The sequence below is a fragment of the Pocillopora verrucosa genome, chromosome 9 (genome assembly GCF_036669915.1).
Source record: "Pocillopora verrucosa isolate sample1 chromosome 9, ASM3666991v2, whole genome shotgun sequence".
Classification (NCBI taxonomy): Eukaryota; Metazoa; Cnidaria; class Anthozoa; order Scleractinia; family Pocilloporidae; genus Pocillopora; species Pocillopora verrucosa.
The window spans coordinates 9217833-9241574 of record NC_089320.1 but is presented as its reverse complement, the minus strand read 5'-3'; the positions used below and the strand labels follow the sequence as shown (position 1 = coordinate 9241574).

The 23742-nt window shown below is 34.8% G+C and overlaps 2 protein-coding genes across 5 annotated transcripts in view; one reads left to right on the top strand and one right to left on the bottom strand.

Annotated features, from left to right (window-relative positions):
* The window catches only part of LOC131796904 (pleckstrin homology domain-containing family M member 2), a 29246-nt gene extending 7528 nt beyond the window's left edge, over positions 1-21718 (bottom strand). Inside the window, exons 1-14 of one of the 2 annotated variants that reach the window (XM_059114521.2) lie at positions 21473-21718; positions 20235-20319; positions 19424-19539; positions 10634-10743; positions 9884-9983; positions 8507-8531; positions 7691-7753; positions 6442-6481; positions 4955-5512; positions 4499-4822; positions 3689-3755; positions 2590-2659; positions 2308-2398; positions 16-86 (exon numbers count right to left, since the gene is read on the bottom strand). In XM_059114521.2, the coding sequence (XP_058970504.2) occupies positions 16-86; positions 2308-2398; positions 2590-2659; positions 3689-3755; positions 4499-4822; positions 4955-5512; positions 6442-6481; positions 7691-7753; positions 8507-8531; positions 9884-9983; positions 10634-10743; positions 19424-19539; positions 20235-20300 (1701 nt within the window). In that variant the 5' untranslated portion in view covers positions 20301-20319; positions 21473-21718. The remainder of the gene's footprint in view (positions 1-15; positions 87-2307; positions 2399-2589; positions 2660-3688; positions 3756-4498; positions 4823-4954; positions 5513-6441; positions 6482-7690; positions 7754-8506; positions 8532-9883; positions 9984-10633; positions 10744-19423; positions 19540-20234; positions 20320-21472) is intronic. The other variant, XM_059114523.2, reaches the window with a different exon arrangement.
* A 41-nt stretch (positions 21719-21759) lies between these two features.
* The window catches only part of LOC131796903 (polyamine-transporting ATPase 13A3), a 57496-nt gene continuing 55513 nt past the window's right edge, over positions 21760-23742 (top strand). For 2 of the 3 annotated variants that reach the window (XM_066172286.1, XM_059114519.2), the window contains exons 1-2: positions 21760-21957; positions 23420-23452. The gene's annotated coding sequence lies outside the window, so the exon portion shown is untranslated. Of the gene's footprint in view, positions 21958-22748; positions 22831-23419; positions 23453-23742 lie in introns of those variants that run through there. The other variant, XM_066172285.1, reaches the window with a different exon arrangement.

Here is a 23742-nt window from a genome sequence, read left to right as displayed (position 1 = left end):
GTAATTTGAGAGTACCTCTACTTTCTTCAAAGTTGTAAATGGTAATGCTGATTGAACTTGAAAGCCCTTTCCATTGTGGGATGGCGCTAAAGATAAAAAATAGCTGATGTTAAAATTCTGCAAAACCAGAGGCACATAAACTAAAATACATCTTGCTTATATGTTTCTTACAGTAGCTAATGCTTTCCAAAGAGACAACACAACTAGGCCAGCCAACTTTTAGGGCAGAATAAGAAGAGACAACAGACTTCAAGTCAATTGAACAAAGAATTGGCAGGAAGGAATAAATGCTAATGAAGAATGGGAGAGACTGCGACAGGAATGAAAGCTCTCAAAATAGACTAAGGGAGAGTAGATTTTATGATCTGTAACCGCAATTTAAACATAGGCATGCATAGCATGCAAGAGTTATTTTTTTGGCTGGATGGATTGAGATGGGACAGTTAGTGTACCTAATATTTTCATTTTTGTCGCCGAAAAGAGCATAACTCTCAAAAAGCGAAAATATCGCAGAAAGACAGAAAATAAACCCTAATTTATCTGAATTCACACAGATATTAGCGGAGCTCGCAGAGCGTAGCCCTTAATTATACAAAATAGTAGTAACCCATCAAGCCGAAAAAATTTGGGTGTACGACCGTACAAGGTGCTACTTTCAACATGCGTGGTCAACTGTACCGCGGGCACGCCGACGCCACGGCTTTGTTCAGTAGTCCAGTGGTCAGTGCACTGGGCTCCGAGTCGGGCAATCCGGGTTCTAGTCCTAGCCGGGGCAAGGCGTTGTGCCCTTAAGACGTGCGGGGAAAAAAAAATGCGAGCTCCGCTTTTAGGCTTAGCTAAATCTCTATATTATGTGATATACGGTTGCGAAAGAGACTACGCTTACTGCCGTTCCTCCAACAGAGAGAAAATCAAACTTATTCTTCTACAGTTAGTTACTTCAAAAATATAATTCCGCGTAATTTTACTACGAAATGCAAACTGAAACTCTGTTGTACCTCTAGTGGACCTTAACTAAAGATATATTGAGATCTCGAATAAGTGAAGGAACACTGAACAAGAGAAAAGGATTATATTTCAAAAAGGGCTCCTTGATTGGTTATTGTGTATCTGGACTTTGCTCTCTATGTGTGAAATACGTGATAAAAATTAGGTTGTTTACAAGGAATTAACACGCAATTGGGTTAAGTCCAAGGTAACTAAAAGCGACTTTAATTTGTAGAAAAAGTCAAACGCGGGAGATTTGCGTGGAAAAAACTCAATATCAGTAGCATTTAGTTCCTTGTGAATTGTTTGATTGGTGAAATACAATTCAAGCACGTGAAAAATTGCCTAATGTTCATGTAGTGCAATGATTGGGCATGTTCTGACCGGACTTTGGACGTTGTTTTCATGGTACGTGATGGAATGTAAGTTGTTTGGCGTGTGCGCTGAGAGTAAAGGAGCGGGAAAAAAAAAAGTTTTAATTTGAAAATTTAAATGCGTACCTTTCATATCCCGATAAAATCTCAACCTTAATCGACGAGGCTCTCGCGAAGGCCACAAACCATTACACTTATCAAATGTGCCCAGTATTTCTGATTAATGTCATTCTTTGTGCATAGCCCCGTGATCCATGACATCATTTACAAGAAAACAATACCCAGACGTGATTGGCGTAAGATATTCAAATGCTATGATATGATTGGTGCGAGATACATACCCTAATGCGGCGATCTGATTAGTACGAGGTACATACCCTTATGCGGCGATCTGATTGGTGCGAGCAACATACTATTCTATACGCTACCACAAAGTTTTTTTTTTTTAATAAAAAAAAAAGTGAACTCACATACTAACAACTTAATATTAGCAAACCTATCTTTTCTTATTCTGGTCACCCTCTACAGTAATCTTAACAATACTACAATAAAGAGTAATTTGAAATGTTCTGATTTTTGTTTATTTTCTGCCTTCAGATATACATATAATAAGCATGAATAATCAACACTGCTATCTGAAATGAATATGAAAGCGATCTTTACAGGTATTGAACACTATTTAAGTAGTGGTGAAAATACGGCCTCGAAAATTCTAGCTACCAGTTGGCTTGTAAGCTCAGTTGGAAGAGCATTGCACCGGTATTGCAAAGGACATGGGTTCAAATTCCGTACAGGCCTGAATATTTTAGGCCTTGCGTTCATTTCTGCGAAGATCACTTTCGTATTCATTCATTGATCCGCATTTCACATATATGATTTTCTTAGATTCACAGTCACTCTTCAGTTTGTTTTCAATAATAACTTCATATCATTTTGCAGATAATACCTTTGCTTAGAAGATAAACCGCATGATCCGTGAGGAGGAGGTTAATAAAATACAACCGACTACCAGGGAGTCCACACATACACACCAGCATCTGTAACGAAGCAACCGCATTTATGCAATAAGTCGAAATGTAGTCCTAGCCAAGAAGGATGGGTTTGTCGTTAGCATTAAATACTGACTAATCTTTATGAGGATTTCCTTTAAGAACAACTGAGTAAAAGATTCTGGCAGATTCTATGGATAGTAAAGGTAAAACAAATAAATATATGATTAGATTCTCACCCTGTGAAACTGCTCACTGTTCTTCTCAAACACTTCCAACGACAATAGCAGCATCCTATTCTGATCCACCCTAAACACATATTTCTTCAGTAATGCCACTCAAAACATCACACTGCACCCGCATTAGCACAAACACAAACAATAATCAAAAACTGTGAATATGAAAACCATATGATTATGTGAACTGCCGTTTAAGCAATAAATATGAAAGCAATCTCTGCAGTGCTACTCCAATCTCATTAAGAAGCAGTGAAAATAAGGCTTTAAAAAATTTTGAACCCATGACATCTGCAATATTGGTACAGTATTCTAGCAAATGAGCTAACAAGCCAACTGGGAGCTGGTCATTATGTTGGTTCTTAATAAACCCAATAAGTGACGAATACATGATTGTGAATAAATGAAATCATATATGTGAAAAACCGATTGAAAAAAAGAAATGAAAGTGATCTTCACAGCAATGAAGACTACTTGAGCAGTAATGAAAACAATAAATTTCTACATAAAATATTTTTATATTTAATATTTTACTATTGCTTATGGAGTTTTCATTACTGCAAAGATGACTTTCATATTCATTTCTTAAACTGCAGTTCACATACATGGTTTTCATAGATTCACAGCCATTGATAAATCACTTCATGAGTTTATTACAAACCAAAACAATGACAAGCACCCAGTTGGCTTGTTAGCTCAGTTGATGAACACTGCATGGGTATTGCAGAGGCCATGGGTTCAAATCATGTACAGGCCTGAATATCAATGTAGTGTTCATAGCCACAAAGATGGCCTCCATATTCACAAACAATAAATGAGGTTAAGTAAACACAACATATTTATAATTATATTATTTATGAATTTATTCATCTACATGTATTTACTTATTCATCTTTCACACATTTTGATTAAAAACCTAAAGTAAATATATGCTTCACAAATCTGGATTCTTGATGGCCGACAGGGGTACACTACTAACCTAGAAAGAAAATTTTTTTCATATGATAAGTTGAGCATCTCCTTCCCTTTTCATGTGCTGTAACATCACTAGTTAGTTCAACCATGCCCATTACAAATTTACTCAACACATCATCAAGCATACCTTACATCACAAGATGTTGTTGGGGTCTGGTGCAGTGAGGGTCGTTTTGGAATGCCTAATATTATCCCTAAGACATAATAGAAGAATTCTGTCATTCAAAGAAAAAATTTACAAAACAGCAACAAGTGTGAGGATATTTACAGCACCTACACCTGTACATAAATTAGACTATAATTCATAACTATCCTTACCATCCTTGAGGGGCTGGTAGAAATTTTGCTTTACCACATCAAGAAAACAGTATACCTCCACAGTGTGTAAATTTGCTACAACCACCACAGCCCTCAAGTCAAAACAATGCCCTCAGGCACAATCATTCTTGATTTGAACCTCCTCCCCCAGAAATGGTATAGAGTGGAAGCACCAATTAGTCAGTGAAAGCAGCCACTCTACAAATAATTATGAGCCACCCACTTAAGACCACTAAACTGAACAATGCAATTGATGTTGATTCAAACTTTAAGATGCTCATTTACCTGTGAGGTAAGTGATATCCATTTATTACAATCTCAAATCAAATCAAAGTACAGAAAATATATCAGATATCAGCCTGCAGATATGCATGTGGTAGCCACTGATGGTTTTATTCTTGGCAACTGTCCTAAAATACATGTTAAATTGGCCAACAAAAGACTCCACTTTACAACTGTTTATTGGAACATCCCCAATATTGTTTTCCAAAAGCAAATTTGGATGATGTACATATCTTGTATGCAAATTTGTAAAGGAAGCCTAAGACTACCATCAGTTGTGAGGTTGTGTAAATGAGCAAATACAGTTGTCCATGCAACTTTTGCACCTTTTTTTTACCTTCATAACTAGGTGAATTATCAGCTTCTGATAATCGTTTTTCAGTTTCTGCTGCTGTTACAGTTTGCAGAAGGCCATCATCACTGAAAACTCCATGCCTTGAATTTTTTTCTGCATCATAGGAGTCTGGCTGTCCACCAGCAGTATTATCACACAAATGAAGAGTGGCACTGTTTAGGGACATTTCACTGGTAACTTTTAAACTAGAGTCAAAGTCTCTACAAAACTGGTCCATAGAATCTGTTGAATGTACACTGTTGGTTGGGCTACAACTTGAGTGGCTATCTTGTGACCTCTGAAATCTTGACATGTGCAGTAAGTCTTCTGAAATCAATCATAGGGAAAGAATATATTTTCTCCCTTAGGATTTTTAGGTTGTGATCTTTTGCTTACCCTATTTGATTTATGTTATTAAAAATGCAGTTTATTTCAGAAAAAGCAACCTCTATGACCCACCTTCACAGGACAGTTTTTCAGGAGCATCTTCACAACCTACAGAGGGCACATCTGGTGGCCATTTATGCATATCGTTGTGACCAGATGAAACATGCTGCACCTCTAGGTAATTTTTTCCTTTGTTCTGTTCTGCATCTACCAATTGATCTATTCTTTGTGTCATTTGCTTTTTGTTTCTGTTATCTATTAGTTCAAACCCCACATCCCCATCTTCTGTAAACTGCTGTATTTGAAAGTGTTTGTTATAGTGGAGCCTGGAAGTAGTTTCTTGTTTATGACCTTCATTGCCAGACTGGTCACAAAACTGAGTCTCATGCTGATCAGTCTGTTGGACATGTACTTTTTGGTCAGATACATTTTCATTTTCTTCCCCATTGATTTCATTTAATCCACTAGAATGATAACTCCTTGGACTCAGTGGTGTAGCTATTGTTGATGAGCTTGATAAGCTGCTGCTAACTGTGCTATTGTTGTCATCCCCTTTGATGCCTGAACTGATGCCAACTCCCTCAGCATCTTTACCCATTGTTACAAGTGTCCTCTGACACTTGCCATCCACTAGAACACAAGTAATACTTAATATTGAATTTACATGAAAACTGAGCACACTCTTTAGAGGAACACTCTTAAAAGGACATAATTAAATAACACCACATGACATAATACCATATGTCTTGATATTCATCAATAATTTGGAAAAATATTTCATGAGTAGCGAGGTTAAAACATGATCTTTGGCAACATGTCACCATTATCAGTAAAATTATTGTAAGTTCAATGATGTTATATCAAGAAAGGAAGGTGTGTTTGAGTGCCTTATTTACAAGATACTTTTAATGAGGAAAAAGAGACCAACTCTGAACATTAAAAAAGACTCTATTCCAGTGAAACTGTTCATTTAATTATATACATTCTTTTGTTTCACTCTATCTCATTTTTATACTACTGGTAATTTTAATCAGTTTCACACTTTCCTTTCTTCATATTTAACATCACTGAACTTATTAATAATAATTTTAAAGAGAAAAATGTCTACCTTTCCCTATTTCTTTACCAAGCTCAAAACTTACCATATCTTATTCTATTTACAAATAATTTTACATTTGAAAGTGGTGACATGTCGTCACTGAAAGGTCATGTTTTAATCTTGCTACTCTTAATTATGAAATGATATTCATTAAAGAATCATAATGATCATGTCTGCCAATAAATTGCAGTTTCTCACACACACAACAAAAAGTATGCACTACATGAGCCTTGACTGATTCATTTTCTAAAAATCTACCCAGTAGAATACATGTACATGTACATGTAAGCTGAGGCCAAATATTGGGAGAGCAATGGAGAGAAGGTTCTGTTGAGACTCTTCTAAGGTGTCTTTTGAAATTTTCTGCATGTTTTCAGGAATCACCATCATTGTCATCATCATCATCATTATGGTTACTTTTGTTTAGTATTACCACTATTACTATTACATCTATCATTACCTTCACAATACTGAGTTCCATAACCAAGATAAGGAGATTCCTAACAAAGAGAATAATACATCAAAGTCCAGGAATTCATGCACTACACTACAACTAGTACTTGGAAGGCAAAGGGTTGAGTTCCATTGAAGCCTAAATTTTTTAAGGCTTTCTTTTCAGGCAATTACCTCGGTTACAGCTCATCTTTAAAGACCATTTCTTTACCTGTGGTTCCACACTAAGTTTCCAAAATCCTGTTGTGGATATGGCAACTATTTCACTACCATTTCCATTTGAACATACCCTGCACTTTAAGCATGCTTCTGTATTCTCTTATTGATCTCTATCAACGATACACATACATTTTCAACGATACACATACATTTATCTTTGCCTTACAATATTAAATGAAAAAAGTTTAATGCTTCCTAACATGCAAAGTTCAAGGGTTACAGTACAGCCTAGAGATAGATAGCCAATGCACACACAAAACCTTCACACTTTTTTTGTGTTCTGTGCCAAAAAAAGCACGTGTTTCAGCACATCTTTGGCCCATTTTTACTATTAAACACAGTCAGCTTGCTTTGTTCTGCAATGTTTCAGAAAACAAAGGTTTTGTCTCAAAATGCCACCGCCACAACATCAAATCAACATTTGTATATCTCAACATCTGGAGGATCCAATGGCGGCCATTTCAGTGAAATGTTGAAAGAACTTGACATGATTCCACAAGAATTTCATAAAATAAATTTTTGAAAGTTTTTAAGATGTGAATAATCAACTTGATTCCAGCCTGAGATTGTGACTACTGTGTCTAAAGAATTAGAAATCACTATGAAAGATGTGACTCAATCAAGAAGTTGGATATCGACTTTTGCCTGTACATCTTGCCTACTTTTATTTGGTGCTAAAATATTTCTCTGTTTTCATTTAAATAATTTAATTATTTCCCATGATTCATTTCACATTTAAGTGTCTTCAACAAGATTCTTGTGTCAAAGAGAACTTTAAAGTGCAAATCAACCAAGTTTTGGAAAGCGTGACTTGTAATCAAAGACCTTATCTCCAAATCACTACAACTGTTTATTCTTTGATTTTTTGTGCTTTAACCAAAATAAATTGAAGCAAACAAATGTTAAATCTGAATGTTTTACAAAATATGTAGGTAGGCCTTATAATGCATATAAAAATTTTCCAATGCCAAGAAAAAGCAACTGATGTTATCATCACTCAGAGATTAAAGTGATGGTCAATAATTAACTTAACTTACCTGGTCCAAGACAATTGAGATATAATCAAGACCTGAGACTAAAGTCTGCAATAAAGCAAGTCTCTGTAAAGAATGAAAGATGCCATTATTTAAGTCTTACTACCACAAAACAAAACAGTTCAGAAGAGTGGAAAACAAGTTACTGCAACTTAAGTAATAAGAAACTGAAAACATGTATTCTAAATGCAGGTTCCAAAGTTATAAATAATTATTATGCAGTACTTTTTGTAGATTCAGGTTAATTTGGTTGCAAACTGTTAGTTAGAATCAAAGAAAAAATGTCTGCAATTATTCAATTCAACCTTGAAAACACAAGTATAATACACTATTAAAATAGTGCTGAATAACTAACAAAAAGAGAGAAAATTCTATTACTATCAGTGACTTCTGAGCAGTTCAACATATTTTTTCAGACAAATTGTTCTCTGTTTATATTGTTCTAATTTCATTTGATACATAAATTAGAAATTTTCATTCTTTCAGACTGTTGCTTTAATCACTTTAATTTAAAAATTAAATACTGAGGTTTTCAGTATAACTAAATTATTATCTTTATTTTAATAAATAGCATAGATTAATGAATACAACAATGCAGTGATAACAACTCCAAAGCAAGTAGAACAGGGTGAATGAAAAAATATTCTTAAAAAAGTGCATTCCATTTTCATCCTACAACACTGAGAAAAACTGATGATCAATACAAAATATAAATAATTATTGTTTTATTACAATGTACTTAAAAAAATGTTTTTACGTTGGTAACATTACTGCTATTATTTAGTAAAAAAAAAACAAGAGTAAGAAAAGCAAACCTACCTCCTTATCTCGCACAAATGCTTTTCTTAAAAAAGAAAACAAACAAACAAACAGACAGAAAAGAATGGTAAGAGAGCTTGTTAGGGTGATTCCTCAAAAAAAAATAGATAAATCCTTAGATGTTCCTCACCAATGTCTCTTTTAAAAAGTACAATAAAAAAGATGGGTCACTGAGCTTGTTTAGGAGATATGATGGGCCAAACTTACCATTTTTATGCCTATTCTGGCACTAATCATACAACCTAATTTCATTGGTTCCCCATACATTTTGCAGTAGTTGGAAGCAAGGGTTTTTAAAAGTTTTGCTCGAAAAGAACTTGATAAACAGAAATTCTAGAGTATACCAAACAATTTCATATTTAATTTGGGAAAAAATTATGCAATTTCAAATGAAATCATTTCAAAATGTTCCTTGAGAGGTTGCTTTCAAGGTCATAACTTGCATCCATGAGTAATGCGCTTCGCACATGCTACTAGCCACATTTTTTTTTTCTATTTGATGAAGTTGTTTCTAATTTCTCCAATTTAAAGGGATTGATTTTTATACCAAAAACATAAATGTACAATAACAAACATTGGTAACTGTGCTCTTTCAAGAGCTCAAGACCATCATACTCTCTTTACCAGGTCCATTCATTGGAAAACCAAACCATGTTCTAGGAATGAGGGTGCATATATTCGCCTGACTATGTGATTTTTATCTGCAGCACAAGATGTGCAATACAATACTGAGGAATCACCTCAACTTGCAAGAGATCATGTTTTTGGTGGTGAGAACAACACAGTCTAATTAATTAGGGAGCAAGTTAGAGTGAATTACGGTCAACTCGCCGACGGACCAACTCGCCGATGCCAACTCGCCGACGTATAAAATCCCTTTTTTCGCCTTGAGATCCTTATAAACTTTTTTGCAAATAAAAGAAATGCTTTTTACTAAAGATCTTGTCTAGAAAGCCAAGTTTTCGTTGAAAAATCTGAGCGATTGACATGATGAGTCTTTATGGTGTTGTTGTCGCACAATAACTTCTTGTTCGCGTCTTAAGCTGTTATAGTCATTGGTGATGTTCACCAATGTTCACCAATGTTTAAGCTTCTGTTAGATGTTCACCAATGTTCACCAGTGTTTTTTTACTAAATATCGTTTACTTTTCTGTATGTTTAACTTCTAATAAGTTGTATTGGATTGACGACCAACTTGCCAACGTCTCTACTCGATTTTATACGTCGGCGAGTTGGTCCGTCGGCGAGTTGGTCCGTCGGCAAGTTGACTGGTTACCGTAAGAGTGTGGAAAATTTTGAATTTGTTTTTTAAATAACCACTTTTTTACCATTCAAATAAATCTGTACTTCTAGATTTGGGTATTACTAATAACTCACTTTGTATAAAACCTTTTTGCCAACTTTTGACTATCTACAAATAATCTGATATAGCTCTCCAAAAGGCCATCACCAAATGCTGCGAAAATCCACACTCGACCTAACAAGCAAAGAGAGGAAATAATGCTTATTGTGGCTCATACTTGAAAATGTTGGCCTACCCAACAGAAAAAGAAGATTCAGAAGCAAAAGCTTAACACCAAGTGGCTGCAAGTTTGTAAGTTTGTAAATTAAGTTTCATGAAACTGACTATTAACAAATTTTCTGTACATACTAACTTCAGGCAAAAAATTTAAGTTGTGTTACCATCACTTTCAATGGCAGTCAAGCTAAAAACAGCCTTCAGTTTGTAACTTAATTTTTCAACCATAAAAAGATTCCTCACATGTTTTATAAATAGTTTTATTTTTGCAATACAACAAGCTATAATTCAATTTCAGCTAAACTAACAGCTAAAATTGAGTACAGCCCTTGTAAATTTGACAAGTTTTGTTACACCAGCTGCTACTGAAATACTTTGGTTCACAGAGTTCTGTTTTGCTTCAAACTAATAGGGTGTAAGTTCAGTTAATTCACAGTTAAAACATCACAACTTGGCATAAAATCCAAAGGATACTGTAACAATATGATTAGCAAAGACCCTTCTTTTCAACCTTTCTTCCCAGTTACTGAAGTAAAGAATTCTCAAAAAACATGCCTAGCTCAGGCTGAAAAAGCAATTAGAGTAAGCTTTTAATTCCATGTACACACCTTTATCTAACTCAGTAGTTACTTGAGGGTGGCTGACAATCTGTCTTACTGTTTCTGAGTGGGTGAGCTCTTTCACAAATGGCCAGTAACCAAATTCCGTTTTCTCCAACCTAATTATTGCCAAACAAGACAAAATACAATGTACCAAGAACTGGAGAGTACTAATTAGAGACCTCACAAAATCAATGATCCATATGTACCTTGGTATTTTTATAGAAGTTTTTGTAAGCTTGCTACACAGATTAAGAAATTTATTATAGGTATTGTTAATTCATGCAAATTTGTAATGCATTTTTTCAGATGTTCTTGCAGATAGGCCACATCCCTGGTTTGATGAAAAAAAATTAGGGAAAAAAGGTAAATTTTGTTCACTGTTGTTTATGCTAATAAAGATCCAAAAGAAATGCCATGGGTCAAAGCATAGAACAACTAATTTTAATTGAAATTAAGAGATCCTCACAGCTAAGAACACTACTAATATGAGTAGTTGAAAATAGGACCTGAAAAAAATTCAGGTCTGTACAGGATTTGAACCCATGACCTCCGCAATACCGGTGCACTGCTCTACCAACTGAGCTAACAAGCCAACTGGGAGCTATATATTTGCACTGCAGTGAAGAGATAGAATTAAGAGATCCTCGCAGCTAAGAACACTACTGAAACGAGTAGTTAGCTGCGAGGATCTCTTAAATTCATCTCTTCACTGCAGTACAAATATATGAAATTCATATATCTAAAATCTTCATTCATTACTTGGATGGTTTATTTGGACCCAACACATTGACCAGCTCCCAGTTGGCTTGTTAGCTCAGTTGGTAGAGTGCTGCACTGGTATTGCAGAGATCATGGGTTCAAATCCCATAAGGGCCTGAATTTTTTTCAGGTGCTATTGTCAACTACTCGTTTCAGTAGTGTTCTTAGCTGTGAGGATCTCTTAATTTCATCTCTTCACCACAGTCCAAATACATGAAATTCATATATCTAAAATCTTCATTAATTTTAATTTGTGCAACAAGCCAGTATCAAAGCCTTACTGACTTGAGCTTCGGGTTGGATTTCCAACATACAAGTACATTTACTGTATTTTAACCTGCCTCATTCAAACCCTAGCCTCTCATCATATGCTCAACACGGTGAAATAAGGTAACAAGGTAAAAATGTCTGTGGCAGCAATAGATACAATCGAACCCAGGGCATGAAATTAACTTTTTTTTCTGATCGCCACTTGGCTCCTGAATTCTTCAAAGTGGTAGCCAATTCAAAAAAAGTTGGTCGCCATTTTCAAAGACAAACAAATCTTTCTTTATGCTGTCAGCGTTCTAGATAGACCCTCCAAAATTAAGTTAGGGAAAAGATCTTTAACATGCTACAAAGTGGACACTAGGATGTATGATATACAACCTTCAGGCTCATCTAAATCCAAGATGGCGTCTAGTTATAGATCGAGATACATGTGCTACGTTTTGGAAACAAACTAAACGAGGAAGTTTGCCGCGGATTTATCTTTGCAAATTTATTTAATTCACTATATCTCTTGGTAAGGTTATGATGAAACGTTGTAGTCGCCAATTTGGCGACTAACTTTCAGGATTTGGCCGCCAAAGTGAAAAATTTAGTCACATTGGCGCCTGTATTAGGCGCAATTTCACGCCCTGGAACCTCGATTATCCTGGAGACTTTTTGGGACTAGATGAAATAGTCCCAATAATTGAGTGTCCAGATAATCAAAAATATGAATATTAATAAGGAACAAAAAGTGATTAAATAAAGAAAGTGACATTTGATCGTACTAACATCATATTCAGCTGAAAAATTGGTTCTTTTTTTCTCTCCTTTGTCTAATTTCAAAATTATAGACTGTTTAGCTTTTATTTACAGAACAGATCGCTTACACTTCAAGGACATAATAATAGTGGATAAAAATTTGTAATGCTGTGTAGCTTGTTCATCATGCCTACTACACTGAACAAGCTGATAGAGCAAGAAATAAAAATAAGGTAAAAATGTATGTGGCAGCAAAACAAGGTGTAAAAAGGTAATCAAGTAAAAATGTATGTGGCAGCAAAACAGGGTGTAAAAAGGTAAAAATGTATGTGGCAGCAAAACAGGGTGTAATAAGGTAATGGGAGAAAAATGTATGAAGCAGCAAAACAGGGTGTAAAAAGGTAACAAGGTAAAAATGTATGTGGCAGCAAAACTGGGTGTAAAAAGGTAATAAGGTAAAATGTATGTGGCAGCGAAACAGGGTGTAAAAAGGTAATAAGGTAAAAATGTATGTGGCAACAAAACAGGGTGTAAAAAGGTAATAAGCTAAAAATGTATGAGGCAGCAAAACAGGTGTAAAAAGGTAATAAAGTAAAAATGTATATGGCAGCAAAACAGGATGTAAAAAGGTCATAAGGTAAAAATGTATGTTGCAGCAAAACAGGGTGTAAAAAGGTAATAAGGTAAAAATGTACATGGCAGCAAAACAGGTTGTAAAATGGTAATAAGGTAAAAATGTATGTTGCAGCAAAACAGGGTGTAGAAAGGTAATAAGGTAAAAATGTATATGGCATCAAAACAGGGTGTAAAAAGGTAATAAGGTAAAAATGTATGTTGCAGCAAAACAGGGTGTAAAAAGGTAATAAGGTAAAAATGTACATGGCAGCAAAACAGGTTGTAAAATGGTAATAAGGTAAAAATGTATGTTGCAGCAAAACAGGGTGTAAAAAGGTAATAAGGTAAAAATGTACATGGCAGCAAAACAGGTTGTAAAATGGTAATAAGGTAAAAATGTATGTTGCAGCAAAACAGGGTGTAGAAAGGTAATAAGGTAAAAATGTATATGGCATCAAAACAGGGTGTAAAAAGGTAATAAGGTAAAAATGTATGTTGCAGCAAAACAGGGTGTAAAAGGTAATAAGGTAAAAATGTATGTGGCAGCAAAACAGGGTGCAAAAAGGTAATGAGGTAAAAATGTATGTGGCAGCAAAACAGGTGTAAAAAGGTAATAAAGTAAAAATGTATGTAGCAGTAAAACAGGGTGTAAAAAGGTTATAAGGTAAAAATGTATGTGGCAGCAATATATGGTGTAATATTAGGTAATAAGGTAAAAATGTATGTGGCAGCAATATATGGTGTAACAAGGTAATGGAAGAAAAATGTATGTGGCAGCAAAACAGGGTGTAAAAAGGTAATAAGGTAAAATGTATGCGACAGCAAAACAGGGTGTAAAAAGGTAATAAGGTAAAAATGTATGTTGCAGCAAAACAAGGTGTAAAAAGGTAATAAGGTAAAAAAATGTATGTAGCAGCAAAACAGGGTGTAAAAAGGTAATAAGGTAAAAATGTATGTGGCAGCAATATATGGTGTAATAAGGTAATGGGAGAAAATGTATGTGGCAGCAAAACAAGGTGTAAAAAGGTAATAAAGTAAAAATGTATGTGGCAGCAAAACAGGGTGTATAAAGGTAATAAGGTGAAAATGTATGTGGCAGCAATATATGGTGTAATAAGGTAATGGGAGAAAAATGTATATGGGAGAAAAATGTATAGGGCAGCAAAACAAAGTGTAAAAAGGTAATAAAGTAAAAATGTATGTGGCAGCAAAACAGGGTGTAAAAGGGTAATAAGGTAAAAATGTATGTGGTAGCAAAACAGGTTGTAAAATGGTAATAAGGTAAAAATGTATGTGGTAGCAAAACAGGTTGTAAAATGGTAATAAGGTAAAACTGTATGTGGCAGCAAAACAGGGTGTAAAAAGGTAATAAGGTAAAAATGTATGTAGCAGCAAAACAGGGTGTAAAAAGGTAATAAGGTAAAAATGTATGTTGCAGCAAAACAGGGTGTAAAAAGGTAATAAGGTAAAAATGTATTTGCAGCAAAACAGGATGTAAAAAGGTAATAAGGTAAAAATGTATGTGGCAACAAACAGGGTGTAAAAAGGTAATAAGGTAAAAATGTATGTTGCAGCAAAACAGGTGTAAAAAGGTAATAAGGTAAAAATGTATGTGGCAGCAAAGCAGGGTGTAATAAGGTTATGGCAGAAAACTGTATCTGGCAGCAAAACAGGGTGTAAAAAGGTAATAAGGTAAAAATGTATGTAGCAGCAAAACAGGGTGTAAAAAGGTAATAAGGTAAAAATGTAGGTTGCAGCAAAACAGGGTGGAAAAAGGTAATAAGGTAAAAATGTATTTGCAGCAAAACAGGGTGTAAAAAGGTAATAAGGTAAAAATGTATGTGGCAACAAACAGGGTGTAAAAAGGTAATAAGGTAAAAATGTATGTTGCAGCAAAACAGGTGTAAAAAGGTAATAAGGTAAAAATGTATGTGGCAGCAAAGCAGGGTGTAATAAGGTAATGGGAGAAAAATGTATGTGGCAGCAAAACAGGGTGTAAAAAGGTAATAAAGGAATAAGGAAAAATGTGTGTGACAGCAATACATGCTGTAAAAAGGTAATAAGGTAAAAATGTATGTGGCAGCAAAACAGGGTGTAAAAAGGTAATAAGGTAAAAATGCATGTGGCAGCAAAACTGGGTGTAAAAAGGTAATAAGGTAAAAATATATGTGGCAGCAATATATGGTGTAATAAGGTAATGGGAGAAAAATGTATGTGGCTGCAAAACAGGGTGTAAAAAGGTAATAAGGTAAAAATGTATGTGGCAGCAAAACAGGGTGTAAAAAGGTAAAAATGTATGTGGCAGCAAAACAGGGTGTAAAAAGGTAATAAGGTAAAAATGTATGTGGCAGCAAAACAGGGTGTAAAAAGGTAATAAGGTAAAAATGTATGTGGCAGCAAAACAGGGTGTAAAAAGGTAATGGGAGAAAAATGTATGTGGCAGCAAAACTGGGTGTAAAAAGGTAATAAGGTAAAGATGTATGTGACAGCAAAATAGGGTGTAAAAAGGTTATAAGGTAAAAATGTATGTGGCAGCAAGACAGGGTGTAAAAAGGTAATAAGGTAAAAATGTATGTGGCAGCAAAACAGGGTGCAAATAGGTAATAAGGTAAAAATGTATGTGGCAGCAAAACAGGGTGTAAAAAGGTAATAAGGTAAAAATGTATGTGGCAGCAAAACAGGGTGTAAAAAAGTAATAAGGTAAAAATGCATGTGGCAGCAAAACAGGGTGTAAAAAGGTAATAAGGTAAAAATGTATGTAGCAGCAAAACAGGGTGTAAAAAGGTAATAAGGTAAAAATGTAAGTTGCAGCAAAACAGGGTGGAAAAAGGTAATAAGGTAAAAATGTATGTGGCAGCAAAACAAGGTGTAAAAAGGTAATAAGGTAAAAATGTATGTGGCAGCAATATATGGTGTAATAAGGTAATGGGAGAAAAATGTATGTATCAGCAAAACAGGTTGTAAAAGGGTAATAAGGTAAAACTGTATGTGGCAGCAAAACAGGGTGTAAAAAGGTAATAAGGTAAAAATGTATGTGGCAGCAATATATGGTGTAATAAGGTAATGGGAGAAAAATGTATGTAGCAGCAAAACAGGTTGTAAAAGGGTAATAAGGTAAAAATGTATGTGGTAGCAAAACAGGTTGTAAAATGGTAATAAGGTAAAACTGTATGTGGCAGCAAAACAGGGTGTAAAAAGGTAATAAGGTAAAAATGTATGTAGCAGCAAAACAAGGTGTAAAAAGGTAATAAGGTAACACTGTATGTGGCAGCAAAACAGGGTGCAAATAGGTAATAAGGTAAAAATGTATGTGGCAGCAAAACAGGGTGTAAAAAGGTAATAACGTAAAAATGTATGTGGCAGCAAAACAGGGTGTAAAAAAGTAATAAGGTAAAAATGCATGTGGCAGCAAAACAGGGTGTAAAAAGGTAATAAGGTAAAAATGTATGTAGCAGCAAAACAGGGTGTAAAAAGGTAATAAGGTAAAAATGTAAGTTGCAGCAAAACAGGGTGGAAAAAGGTAATAAGGTAAAAATGTATGTGGCAGCAAAACAAGTGTAAAAAGGTAATAAGGTAAAAATGTATGTGGCAGCAATATATGGTGTAATAAGGTAATGGGAGAAAAATGTATGTATCAGCAAAACAGGTTGTAAAAGGGTAATAAGGTAAAACTGTATGTGGCAGCAAAACAGGGTGTAAAAAGGTAATAAGGTAAAAATGTATGTGGCAGCAATATATGGTGTAATAAGGTAATGGGAGAAAAATGTATGTAGCAGCAAAACAGGTTGCAAAAGGGTAATAAGGTAAAAATGTATGTGGTAGCAAAACAGGTTGTAAAATGGTAATAAGGTAAAACTGTATGTGGCAGCAAAACAGGGTGTAAAAAGGTAATAAGGTAAAAATGTATGTAGCAGCAAAACAAGGTGTAAAAAGGTAATAAGGTAAAAATGTATGTTGCAGCAAAACAGGGTGTAAAAAGGTAATAAGGTAAAAATGTATTTGCAGCAAAACAGGGTGTAAAAAGGTTATAAGGTAAAAATGTATATGGCAGCAAAACAGGGTGTAAAAAGGTAATAAGGTAAAAATGTATGTGGCAGCAAAACAGGGTGCAAATAGGTAATAAGGTAAAAATGTATGTGGCAGCAAAACAGGGAGTAAAAAGGTAATAAGGTAAAACTGTATGTGGCAGCAAAACAGGGTGTAAAAAGGTAATAAGGTAAAAATGCATGCGGCAGCAAAACAGGGTGTAAAAAGGTAATAAGGTAAAAATGTATGTAGCAGCAAAACAGGGTGTAAAAATGTAATAAGGTAAAAATGTATGTTGCAGCAAAACTGGGTGGAAAAAGGTAATAAGGTAAAAATGTACGTGGCAGCAATATATGTTGTAATAAGGTAATGGGAGAAAAATGTATGTGGCAGCAAAAGAGGGTGTAAAAAGGTAATAAGGTAAAAATGTATTTGGCAGCAAAACAGGGTGTAAAAAGGTAATAAGGTAAAAATGTATGTGGCAGCAAAACAAGGTGTAAAAAGGTAATCAAGTAAAAATGTATGTGGCAGCAAAACAGGGTGTAAAAAGGTAAAAATGTATGTGGCAGCAAAACAGGGTGTAAAAAGGTAATAAGGTGAAAATGTATGAGGCAGCAATATATGGCGTAAAAAGGTAATAAGGTAAAAATGTATGTGGCAGCAAAACAGGGTGTAAAAAGGTAAAAATGTATAAGGTAATAAATAAGGTAAAAATGTATGTGGCAGCAATATATGGTGTAATAAGGTAATGGGAGAAAAATGTATGTGGCAGCAAAACAGGGTTTAAAAAGGTAATAAGGTAAAAATGTATGTGGCAAAACAGGGTGTAAAAAGGTAATAAGGTAAAAATGTATGTGGCAGCAAAACAAGGTGTAAAAAGGTAATAAAGTAAAAATGTATGTGGCAGCAAAACAGGGTGTAAAAAGGTAATAAGGTAAAAATGTATGTGGCAACAAACAAAGTGTAAAAAGGTAATAAGGTAAAAATGTATGTGGCAGCAAAATAGGGTGTAAAAAGGTAATAAGGTAAAAATGTATGTGGCAGCAATATATGGTGTAATAAGGTAATGGGAGAAAAATGTATGTGGCAGCAAAACAGGGTGTAAAAAGGTAATAAGGTAAAAATGTATGTGGCAACAAACAAAGTGTAAAAAGGTAATAAGGTAAAAATGTATGTTGCAGCAAAACAGGGTGTAAAAAGGTAATAAGGTAAAAATGTATGTTGCAGCAAAACAGGGTGTAAAAAGGTTATAAGGTAAAAATGTATGTGGCAGCAAAACAGGGTGTAAAAAGGTAATAAGGTAAAAATGTATGTGGCAGCAAAACAGGGTGCAAATAGGTAATAAGGTAAAAATGTATGTGGCAGCAAAACAGGGTGTAAAAAGGTAATAAGGTAAAAATGTATGTGGCAGCAATATATGGTGTAATAAGGTAATGGGAGAAAAATGTATGTGGCAGCAAAACAGGGTGTAAAAAGGTAATAAGGTAAAAATGTATGTGGCAACAAACAAAGTGTAAAAAGGTAATAAGGTAAAAATGTATGTTGCAGCAAAACAGGGTGTAAAAAGGTAATAAGGTAAAAATGTATGTGGCAGCAATATATGGTGTAATAAGGTAATGGGAGAAAAATGTATGTGGCAGCAAAACAGGGTGTAAAAAGGTAATAAGGTAAAAATGTATGTGGCAACAAACAAAGTGTAAAAAGGTAATAAGGTAAAAATGTATGTTGCAGCAAAACAGGGTGTAAAAAGGTAATAAGGTAAAAATGTATGTTGCAGCAAAACAGGGTGTAAAAAGGTAATAAGGTAAAAATGTATGTGGCAACAAACAGGGTGTAAAAAGGCAATAAGGTAAAAATGTATGTTGCAGCAAAACAGGGTGTAAAAAGGTAATAAGGTAAAAATGTATGTGGCAGCAAAACAGGGTGCAAAAAGGTAATAAGGTAAAAATGTATGTGGCAATAAAACAGGGTGTGAAAAGGTAATAAGGTAAAAATGTATGTGGTAGTAATACATAATGGTGTAATATGGTAATAGGATAATAAAGTATAAATGTATGTGGCAGCAATACACATACAGGTATGCTGCCACATACATTTTTTCCTCGTTACCTTATTACCTTATGAAACAATACATAGCATATGAAAAATTGAGCCTTGACTAGTCCATAAAAGCACAAAGATTAGCATGCTATATTTTTTGTTTTGGGCAGTTGAAATATAACCTTGCAACTTTTTTACTGTAAGCACTTTGAATAATCTAAACCCCACAGCTATGAATAAGGTGAAAGACAGGAAAGCATTTATTGATCATTGGGAAAGGCACTTTATGCTTTCACATCAATATAGAGCAAGATAACTTTCACCCCTTTGAAATAATTGGCTTACCCATGAAGTAGAAAGTGATCTAAGAGGTCCAACAAGCATTGTAGGTGAATATTGTTCGCAGTGACCTGAAAGTCAGTTTTACCATCATCTAAGGCTGTTTGATGTCCAAGCTGTAACTATAATCACAAAGTCACACATTACAGTGAAAAGACATATTAAATTTTGTTTAAATAGCAGTACCTGCATTCATCATAATTTGAACTGTAATAAAAGAATGATTGTAAATTAAATGTCAAATAAAGCCAGCAATCAGTAAGTTAAAACTATTATGAATTAGTAAATACAGATTTCTAGAAATCTAACAAGGCGTGAAATTGCGCCTAATGCAGGCGCCAATGCGACTAAATTTTTTACTTTGGCAACCAAATCCTAAAAATTAGTCGCCAAATTGGCGACTAGAATGTTTCATCATAACCTTACCTAGAGATATGGTAAATTAAAAAGATTTGCAAAGATAAATCCATGGCAAACTTCCTCATTAAGTTTGTTTCCAAAATGCAGCACATGCCTCTCGATCGATAACTAGATTTAGGATGGATTTAGGTGAGCTTGAACATTGCATATTATCCATTCTATTGTCCACTTTGCAACACGTTAAAGATTCTTTCCCTAACTTAATTTCTAGAATGATGACAGTGTAAAAAAGGGGTTTGTTTGTGTTTGAAAATGGCGACCAACTTTTTTTGAATTGGCTACCACTTTGAAGAATTTAGGAGCCAAGTGGCTATCAGAAAAAAAAATTAATTTCACGCCCTGTCTAATATCACTGCAACAACAAACTAGTGATGACAAACATGTAACCAACACTTACTCCCTTTATCTGCTCTGCAATCTGATTAAGAATTTCATCCTTTAGCTGATTGCTTCTTGACGACATCAGTGGCCATTTGATGATTCTATTAAATATTTGAGCCGAAAAATTATTACATGCAGTAATTTATTAATATTATTAGTAATAACCATGACAATAACTATTATTTCTATTGCTGTCTTTCAACCAATAAATTGCATGTTTCATTTGATTTAATAAAGGAACTTTGTTTTGTACAATACAAGTGATGACTAACATATAGAGTACTTCTCCGCCTAAAAAATTGCTACAAGATAGCTTTTTATACCAACCAGTACAACAACTACAATGACCAACCCATATAACAAAGACAAACAAGTTTGAGTTGTTATCTAAAACTAGGATGGGAGCTCCAAGGTCTCTTCTTATAACTTAACACTGTTGATTAGTTAAAACTTAAAATGGAACTAGGTCAGTTTAGTTATCAACACATAAGTATTGAACATCACTTAAGTACTCCACTTAGACACTTAACAAGACTTCTTCAAGTCCACTAGAGTTTTGTTGCATCAAATTCAAACCAAGAGTCTCAAAAAGCAAAATCCTAAGCCAGTCATTCTTCAAACTATTAGCTTTACACTGGTGCCTCTATTCCTTCTACAATGTTGATCAAAATTAAGCTGAGGTCATGAGCTGAATTGCATTGCATTTCAGAACCACCAAGGGAAATTTTTACTGGATCTTTAAGAATCTAATGTCATTTTTCTTTCCTTTTGTCTGTAATTGGTCTACAAAACTTTTCTCACAATCTAAACCAGTCAGAAGTAAACCAGAGCCAAAGGCAACTGGATTAGTTGTGTTTTCCTGAACCTAGTGCAGTTTGCTTGTCTTAACTGAGAGTTCTAATTGGCTAACTATAGATGTTTCCCTTTTCCCTAACTGGCCATAGTGATAACCTTGGTCTTCGTTTTAGGACACACGATAAAAACTGCACTGCTTGATGCAATTTTCTGAAGCAATTGCCTTCAAGTCAAGCTAATCAAGTAAAGGGCATGATAAGTGTACTAAAAAACTATAGCCATTGTAGAAAACTGGACTAGCTGATCACGTGACAGATACTCTTGTGAGACTGTGTGAAAAACGCTACATTACAATAAATATAAGAATAAATGTAAGGTAAGCTTAAATCTAGTCCCGAATGAGCGTAATAATACAAAGTTAGTTCTACCAAAAGCCTATGAGTAGATGTTGCTACTTACGGAAAAATCTCTTCACTTTGTTTTTCACTCTTGAAACTCTCGTTGATGATCAGTAATGGCCGCGGTGAGAAACTAATATTTCGATACCTTTTGTTGAAATTAGGTGGAATCTTAACAAAACAGCATAGTAACGTTGAACTAATTAAAAAGATCTTCGTGGATTGAACGACGCCTGACCGACCGCCTGACCGTTTCAACTGATCTGTTTGGCCCTCTTAACCAGGATGTGTTCGATGCATCTTAACTATACCGTGGCGTGGTTACCCAGCCACCGGCCGGACGCCTTGCGGAATTGCAGAATGCCTCTCGTAACATGTTTTAAGACGAGTGTAAAGAGTTACGGAAAAGAAATTAAACTTAAGACCTCGCATTTCATTCTACATACCAGCTAAAAAGTGTTAAGAGGATGAATTTGGTAATCAAATGTGAAAAACAAGATGGATGTGAAATACTGCCACATAGACGATGAGGATGGAGAAAAATTGGTGAGATCGTGTAGGATGTGTATATTTAAAGATTATTTTTTCATAATGGATTGAATACTTAACATGCTCATATATCACGTTGTTGATGCACATGAAGAGTTTGGATAGCACGAGGGCAGTGCAACAAGAATGACTCTAACTTCTTGAATTGCTCTCCAAACTTTCCAAGTACATCCAATAATCGATTTACACACACCTTGATCCAAGTCTTCTATAAAATAGTAGCAACAACTTGTGCGCGAAACAAGAGTTCATTTGTGCGCACATATTGATCCTCATGATGCATGTGGAGGGAAAACAAATGATCTTATTGACTGTCTAAAACATGAAGCATGACATGATTGGAACTTGGCAGCTAAACTGCTCTAGTCACAGACCCACAACTGGGTGGCTCAAATTTGATAGCTAGTCACATTAAGCTACCTGTTTTTGCCAGTGCCCAAGCCATTTTGTAAACTGCCTTGTAAAAGGTATACCAATAATTATTCATTCTCTTCAGAATGAACCAGGTTGTCTTCTGAATCCTAAACTCAGTGAACTAAATAGACTTCTGTTTAGCACTTTTAAGGACAAGAAAAAATATCAAATCATATCCAAATATGATTGGGAGTGAGGCTGTAGGTGACCTTGTTGTGATAGAGACCAGTATCTAGTTAGCCTGATAACAAAGTAATTTTCATTTGAAAAGCAGCAACATTTGTATCATAACAAGGTCAACCTCAGCCTCACTTCTATTCTAAGGCTTGGCAACTAAGCACACGACTGTGAAATGGACTATTCCCATATTTGAAGGGAATTTGTTGTACTCCCAACACCCCTGCATAGCAACAGCACCTTCAACAGCACCTTGCTATCAGTGATTACCACATGAAGGTGACATTAAAATTGCAAGAGTGAACTTGCATAGTGTTGAGTAGTGCAATGTTGTAAGTTTATGAAAAATACACACTGCTTCAGCAGCACAAAGAACATTAGTGTTCACAGGTATTGGGGTTTTTTTTTTACCAATTCCCTCTGAAGCTGCTTCAAGCATATTTTTTTTGTAAAGATTTCCCCACTTGTGTTTTAGAGAAGTTCCGCTCATGCTGGTTCAATAATCTTGACCTCTATGCTTTATCTTTCACAGTCAACATTAGACCTTCTGTTCTACATTCTTCAAATTTATTTCCGCAGAGACAAAATAATGGCTGATTTAAACATAAAAACCCTTCGTAACATGCAGCTTTCTGAGAATTATTAACTGAACCTTTCAGATAATATGTATGAATATTTTGTACTGTATGTAGATGTCTTGGAAACTTGTTTTTTCAAAATTGTTTTTTTGTCAAGGTAGGAAGTGAACAAATGGCCTCAATTTAATGGAAGGAACACTAGATTTACAAACAGAATACAATGAGAAGTTATGGACAATTAGAGTTTGGTTGACAATTTCCTTTGTTTCATTTATGATTTATTTTTACAGGACTGTTTTGGATATTGCTCTAACATTTTCAAGGTAAGAATAACAACTTAGTTTTGAAATATTTCATGATTTTGAAGTTGAGTTTGGTGACTCCAAAGCAAGTCAGCTGGTAATGTAAAAGTAGATAATCTCTAATTGGTAACTGCAGGCTTCGTTTAACTGAAACCATTGTATTTCAGCTTCACCATATAGCAGATGATTTGCTAAATGGAATTGATAATAAAAAGGTCTCTGCATGCTCTAGTTTTAATTGATATATCAAAGGCCTTTCACAGTATTAAACATGACATTCTACTACAGAACTACAAGCAAGTTAGTATTGC